This window comes from Polistes canadensis, unplaced genomic scaffold, assembly GCF_001313835.1.
Source record: "Polistes canadensis isolate GaletaPanama2010 unplaced genomic scaffold, ASM131383v1 scaffold_48, whole genome shotgun sequence".
In the NCBI taxonomy this organism is placed as follows: domain Eukaryota; kingdom Metazoa; phylum Arthropoda; class Insecta; order Hymenoptera; family Vespidae; genus Polistes; species Polistes canadensis.
The window spans coordinates 309,650-317,761 of NW_014569595.1; the positions used below are offsets into that span (position 1 = coordinate 309,650).

At 27.6% G+C, this 8,112-nt stretch overlaps 1 protein-coding gene across 1 annotated transcript in view; it reads left to right on the top strand.

Moving 5' to 3' along the window:
* The window catches only part of LOC106785280 (metabotropic glutamate receptor 4-like), a 23,887-nt gene extending 17,074 nt beyond the window's left edge, over positions 1-6,813 (top strand). The window contains exon 4 of the mRNA XM_014745593.1: positions 6,727-6,813. Coding sequence (XP_014601079.1) covers positions 6,727-6,813 — 87 coding nt within the window. The remainder of the gene's footprint in view (positions 1-6,726) is intronic.
* Positions 6,814-8,112: the final 1,299 nt, after the last annotated feature.

Below are 8,112 nucleotides of genomic sequence, written 5' to 3' on the forward strand. Positions count from 1 at the left end.
TTTTTTTGATAGCATAGTGTGCGGTATAGTGGTATATAGGGATGTGTATAGTTGTGCCTTACATGAAGGAAATAGAACGAACACAGCTGGTGGTCAGGATCAAGCACGATAAAAGTTTACTAGACTAACCGTCGATCCCGATTGGATAAGCTTTTGGTATTTCGGTGAAATTTTCTCTCCGTAAGCTCCCAAAAGACTTTACGTATTCAACCATTTACCACAATACCTACTACCTATCAACCAACCAACCAACCAATTCTCAATTTCACGGGACACCAAGCAGAAGGCGTTATTCATCCTGATTGGTCGAACACCTCGAATTATCGAGGTTCCAAATACCACAATTCGTTCTATTTACTTTCTTAGTTCCATAATGGATACATTATATTTTTTTATCGGTATATAAATTATCTAATTAAATTTTTACGATTCTAACGAATACCTTGTACGCGCGATTTTTCTTAAGGATTTTCTTTTTATTTTTTTTTTTATTTTTAAACATCTTGGAATTGTTCTACCTGGTAAAGTTATTTTGACTGGTACGTTAACCGGATTGAAAAGTTTTTAAAAGGTTTAACATATAATACAAAGAATTTTTTAATTATCAATTTAAAAAAAAAAAAATTGAAATAAAAAACGTCCCGATAAGAGTCAATTTTTGACAAAGTTAACGGCTATTCGCAGGAAAAATGTCACATTTTGTTTGAAAAATTCATAACTTTTTTTGGGTTGGGTGCAAAAATTTGAAAAAATTTTCAAAAAGGTTTTCAATGTAGTAGAAAATGATAAAAAAATTTCAGCCAAATCGAAAGGGGGTCGGGATCAAAAATGGTCAATTTGACGTGGAATGCCCCATATATAAATCGATGTAATAATAATTTTCCTTTTAAAAGTATTAATATTAATTTATATAATAATAATAATAATATGAATATACAAATAATTATAATAAAAATATATTACAATTATTTCTCCATCCAACGAAATATGCACTTATACTTTTCAAAAAAGGTTCAATATATTTTTTATCATATTTTTTCATAAAACAATCTTAACAAAAATAAAAATTACTTTCATACGATCTTTCTATTTTTTTTTTTTTTTTTACAACAATTAAGATATTTCAAACGAAGATCATCATGGTTAAGTTAACTAGAAGAAATAATTTAAAACTTTAAAGCATAATGGATAAAAAAGGGAAAGAAAAGGAAGGAAAATTGTTTTAGTGTACTATCTCTCGTAAAGTTTACATTACATCAGTATAAAGTTAAGACAGACTTAGAAGGATGAGCTTGATAATAAAGGAGAGTAAGCATAGTGCATACTTGTAATGCTTGTGTTTAATTAGCTTCCTTGATGATACTATCTCCTTCTATTCTCTCTCTCTCTCTCTTGTTTTCTCTTTGTGTGTATCTTCAAATAGGAATGCCAGAAACAGCAATAGCTGTTTCTCTATTTATATGCGTTATGCATTCGAAACTTAAGAAAGTTGTAGTGACATTTGTCCTCGAGTGAATTCATTCGAACGAGTGCTTCCGATGAGAAAGAGAGAGAGAGAGAGAGAGAGAAAGAGAAAACTCCCTAGACATTATTTTCTTCTCTTCTAACTTTAGAAATTTCTTTTATTTATTACTTGCCATTCTACAGTTTTCTCTATCTTTTCCTTGTATTATTATTATTATTATTATTATTATTATTATTATTTATTTTAATATTTTTTTTTTGTTTTCTTACTCGTTACCAATGAACGCACATGCATAAACGAATTTTTATTTACAATTAAAATAATCTTATTTATCTCTTATACCATTGCGATGATTATTTTCCATATGATTATATCTTCGTTCGAATTAAAAAAAAAAAAAAAAAAAAAAAAAACATTTACATAATTATGTTTATTTTCATTTGATTTATTACATATTTGTATAATCATTCATTTAATTGGTCTAACGTTTGGACGAGTTTTCCTATATTTTTGTTTTTTTTTTTTTTTTTTCATTTTTTATTTGAATAAACGCTATTCCGAAATGATATTTATTTTCATTTTAAAATCGATTCAACTTTGTATTAAACCATACGATGATAAATCTTTTACAAAAATGTATAAATAACATATGATAGAATTTTTTTTCTTTCTTTTCTTTTATTTTTTTTTTTTTTAAATGATCTAATAATTTGTATTGCGTTTATATGGTCATCATTTTCGATCAATATTATCGATTAATTCGAATCGCATGGTGTAGTCTCGCAGGAAATTGAAAATTTAATGATTAGCCATCATCGGCCGATCGGCTTGCATATTGCATCAACCCTCAATTCCACCCTCTTATAATCTATTATCAGTGTTAACGTACATTTACTTGTGGTGTATGTGGTTTTTTTTTTTAAATTCACATACATCACGAAGTATGCATTAATATATCGTCAATTTGTCGAAACTGTTCGAACATTCAAACCGGTTCATTTACGCGTTAACCAGATGGTAAATGCATGTTGCACATACGTTATAGCAATTTCATCTGTTATGTCGATTTCCTTTATGCTTGTATGAATTTCTTGATGACCAAGTAACTCAAATTCGTCCGGTTTGATTTAAATGGTCTCTATGGGATATGTCAAACATGTCTGTATACGCGCGTGCGTGTGTGTTTCTGTATATATATCTATATATGTTGGGTTTGGATATTTGAATGAACTTTTAGGGGTTTCCTTTCATCTCGAGATATTAACCTGAGTACACTTGTAGCGACTATTCGTGATAATTAAGGAAAATTAATCTAATTACCATATATCGTTCATTTATTATTATTAGCAATATTATTACTATTATTATTATTATTATTATTTTAATAGGAAAATATAATTGTGTATGTATGTTTGTGTGCATATAGTATCCTTATTAGTAGTATTAAAATAATAACTTATCGATATAATGTCGATATAATGTTGGTTAATAATTATTATTAGACTTATTAGTACATTAATAATATTTTAATAATGATGATATATTAATAGTGTCAACGTATATCCATATAATAATAATAATAATAGTAAATATATTTATAGTATACAAAATTTATTAATTACGAATTTTATATTCCTTTTATTTTTTTACGTGTACTCATATTCTTATAATTTTGTAGCAACACTCCTGTCGTATTTTTCGTTTTCTTTTTTAATTTGAAAACGGCTGATTCCTAAGTACTGTTTTTCTTCCTTACTTTATAGATGCCCTTTTTCTTTTCGAAGGGGTGGACATAAATAGGAAGGTGTTTTCGTTCGATGAGAATGTTTTTGTTATCTAATCTTTGTTTATAGGATAAATATTTTCTTTCTTTTTTTAACGTTATTTGCTATTACATAATTATAACGCAACGTATCGGATTTATGCGAACTTCCCCTTCTGGTTGAATAATTTATTTGTCTTTTCCTTTTTTCTTTTTTTTTGCAATCAATCCTAGGATATAAATTTCCTCACGCGTATTACGTTGTTTTTGTACGTTTTATTATTTTTTTTTTCATTCTTCCTTCTACTCGTCGTGTTTCTTGTTTCAAGTAGAACGATCGTGTTGCGTGTTATCTCGCGAAGATTTACGAGGATTTAACGATCTTGTATATAAAAAAAATTTTTAAGTAAAAAAAAAAAAAAAAAAGGAAATGTTTAATTCGAACCACGCGATGTTTCGCGTTAACTTAACTACTCTTCTTTTCTTTTCTTTTTTTCCATCGTCCAATTTATTTACGCGCGAAATAATGAAATCTTATTATTATTATTATTATTTTCATTTACTTTAATATAATTTTTTATTCGTAAATCTTATCCACGTGTATCGTTTTAAACGATATCTTTTTATTCGAAGAAGAAGAAGAAAAAGAAAAAGAAAATATCTATATAAAAGAAAAGCAATATTTTGCTTTTGATTATCATTTTTTGTTCGTTTTAAGGAAGGTAGGCAGAGGGGAGGGGTAGAAAAAAGGAAAAACAAAATGGAGAACAATTGAAAAATAATTCCACCCTTCCCTCAACCCACCCACAATTCTTTCCCATTGAATTTAAAACGTACATTAAAAAGAATAAAATAATTAGTTTTTCTCAAAAACATTGAATTAAAATTAATTCATTCGGAAAAAAAAATATATTTCGTTCGTATTCGCGATAATAATTCATTATTACACATACGAATATACAATAAAATTTTGTATAAAATTATCGTATTTATTTTTTTTTAATTTCTTTATTTTTTTTTTTAATCCAATACTGGTCGACATCTAAATTTCATGTTTAGACATGTAATTTTCCTTTCTCTCGTTCGTATTATTCGTATAAAGGAAAAATTATGAAACTAAAAGAATGACGTAATTGTCAACATTCTTGATATGTCTTTATGTTTCGTTATTTTCTTCGAAATCGATGCAAACTATCGATATAAAGGCATGTCTGTTTTTTCACATAGTAAATAATAAATGGACGCGTGCACGTTGTTTACTCGGTGGGAAAAGTGTTCAAAGTTATCCGACCATCGAAAAACTGCCATACCAATTTTTTTCACAAATCATCGAAGAAAAATTGTGGAAAAGAGGAGTTTTAATATAAATAGAAACAATTTTACTAACATTTCTAAATAAATAATATTAGAAATAATTAGTCGTTAATAATGTTAAACGATTTCATATACACATTCGCGTTTAAAGATATAATATATTTAATATATTTAAACAATTATTTATATTAATTCTATTTCGTTAAGTATCGCGTCGTTCGGTAATATTTAACTTCGAGATTTTTGTACGAAAGACTCTTATATGAATCGTTAATGAATGAAAAAAGAACGATTCAAAAAATACAAATATTATTTATTTAAATATAAATATAAACTATTAGAAAATTTTTATTGGCCAATCAAATACACGAAGCTGTACGCGCGCGTACATCTATTACCTCGATTGATTATTTGCAATTTAATTAATATTCATCATCATCATTATTATTTGTTGTGGAGAAAAAAATGAAATGAAATGAAATGAAATGAAACTAAATTAAATTTCAATAAATCTTTAACATTATTCGTGTCGATGATAAAAACTCGTCTAAATTTCAAATTAAATTTTCTTCCTTCACCGATTTTTTCCGGCTACCTCTTTCTTCTTCTCTCTTTTTCTTTCTCTCTCCGTCTCTTTTTTTTATCTTATGTTTTATTCATCGGATAAAAGAAACGGTTGGTCGGACTCTTATTTCCATTGGATCGAGCGACGATTCGTTATTAGACGAATGACGAATTACGCTTGGCTTTTCAATCTGCTTAACAAAAAGAAAAAGAAAAAATTTTTGATTTTGGAATCTCGTTAGAATAGATCGGGATTAATAGAACTAATCGTATTTACTTAAAAGACCGGTGTAAAAAAACCTGCATAATTATTATTATTATTATTTTGTTATCTTATCAATCAATTTCGTGTTGAATATAAATGAAATAAAATGTAATGGAATGAACAATCATACCAAAATCAAAACAAAATTGTCGACACATTTTGATTATGAACATGATTCCTATGAACATGAAATTGTTGTAGAATATATTATATTTCAACGGAAGAATAATTATATTGAACGAAATGAAGCTGAGTCTCGAGACAGGAAGGGTGTGGGGATGTGTAGTGTACAATCATTTAAAAAAAAAGTCTTATCAATTGTCTCGTTCGATTAATCGACTAATTTCGAATAAAAATAATTGTTTCCTGTGAACACGTAATTGTCGGGAAATATATTTGAACGGAAGAATAATTATTTTGTACGAAATGAAATTGAGTCTGCAGACAGGTGAGGAGGGGGTGGACGGGAGGGGGGTAACGGGGTGGTGTAAAATAATTACAAAAAGAATCTTATCAATCGTCTCGTTCGATTAATCAATTCTAAAAAGAATTCGATAAAGAAGCACGCAAAAAAAAAAAAACAAAAAGAAAATGAAAAAGGAAGAATATTGATCGATTAGAAATTTGTGTGTGTAAGGATAATTAAGAAGAAATATATAATATACATCGCTAAGAGTGTCATATATATATTCTAGTAAGAAATACTGAAAGCAAAAAACGCATTTTCATTTCCACTTTTGCCAGTGTCAGAAGCAATTTCCTAGCGAAGCGCTTTGCTCTTCTTCTTTCCCTTTTGCCTTTGCAAAAGTGCATGGGGCTATGCCACCCTTGAGCGTCATCATCAGGGTCGAGTGTTGTAAGCTTTCAGGAACGACTATGACAACGACACTTACGACGTGATATTACAAGTTTTTTTTTCTTTTGTTTTTTGTTTTTTTTTTATCCCCGAGCCTACAATTTTGTTAACCTCTTTCCTATTCTTCTATGGTTGTAGAATCATTTTCTTCGTTTTTTCTTTTTTTTTCTTAAAATAATTTTGTAATTAACAGTACATTAATCGTTGATTACCAATGGAGAGAGAGATTATATATTATTCTTGTATTTAATTATTTATTAATTAAAATAAAGAGAGAAGAATTTTAATAAACGTGGATAAAATCAAACGAATCGAAATTATTTTTAATATAATTGTTTTTTTTCCTTCTTTCTTTCTAATATATTTTATATCAATCGTGTATTTATATATAAATTTGATCAAACGATATATGGATAAGTGTTCATCCTGTTATCTATGATATTTTTCATAATTTTTTGTCATTTTTTTCTTGTCTTCTTTTATTCATACATATGTAATAGCAAAAGAGTGAGTTATATACAATCGGGATGTCTCGCTTGAATGATCGACAAGATCGATGGAAGGGAAACGGAGTGGAAAAAATGTGACTTTTCGATCGAAAAAGGGCTTGGAAGTTTTAATCCGAGTTTACGTAAGTGTCTTAGAAAGAAAATAAATTCTACACGTTGGATAAAAACGATCGATCATTTTAGTAGTAGTTTTTCTTTCAAAAATATATTTCTACATTTATTTTTAACTTTATCTATGATCTTGTTTTATCATAATAATTTTTATAAAAATATCATATTATTTATAATAATAATAATAATAATAATAATAATATTTACATAAGTACATACGAAATAATTATAATTTTTATTTTTGAAAATTAATAGAAGAATTTTACACATCACACAAACGTAGAGATAATCGTTATATTATTAAATTGAAAGAAGTATTTCATTTCTAAAGGTTAATTAAGAATATTAATTTTTTTATTAAATTAAAAGGGAGGGTGGGAGAGAGAGAGAGAGGAATTTAATTACAAAATTGTTGTAATTATGAATAATAAATTCAATAACATTTGTAGAAATATTTGGATTTTAATTTTGCAAAAGTGGAGTATGAAAATATATCGAAGGATCATTTAATGCGATTCGATGTAATTTGAAGATCACAAATAGAGTATGAAAGAGAGAGAGAGAGAGAGAGAGAGAGAGAGAGGATTGCTCGTGATTGTAGGATTTCAAGCAATCACTGAAGAGTCTGTGATACGTGACAGAACGAGAGAGGTTGCATCGAGTAACATAAATAGAAGGTACCACTCGATCGAAACTCATCGACAATGCAAACACAAATCCAAGTGAATATTAATAAGGACATTTTTATTATTTTTTTCTTTTCTTTATTATTATTATTATTATTATTATCATTCCTACGTCAACACAATTATTCACCTAAAATAAATTTTCTATATTAATTATTTATCCCACACAAGAATTGGCTCGAAATTTATTTTAATTTTATTACAGTCAATATCAGAATGAAAAGAAAAAAATATCTAATTTTTATCTACAATCGATATTATCGATTTATCTATACCATTGTGACAGATTGTGATCGAAGATATGGATATTTTTAAAGTACCTACGCTTACCAAGAGTTCCATCAATCTTTTATATACCTTTCTATTCCTTTGCCTATGTAAATCAAACTTTTTTTTTCCCCTTTCAAGGCCAAACCTATGAAAAAGGGATCCTTTGATTCCCCTTTTGATAAAACACTTTGAAGTTTGAGTAGTTTTCATAAGTATATAAAACAGTAATTTTGAAAGGTCGTGCGCTGTAAATGGGTGAAATATTGCTTAAAACTTCATTTACATTTTCGAATTTGGTAGAGGATGTTTT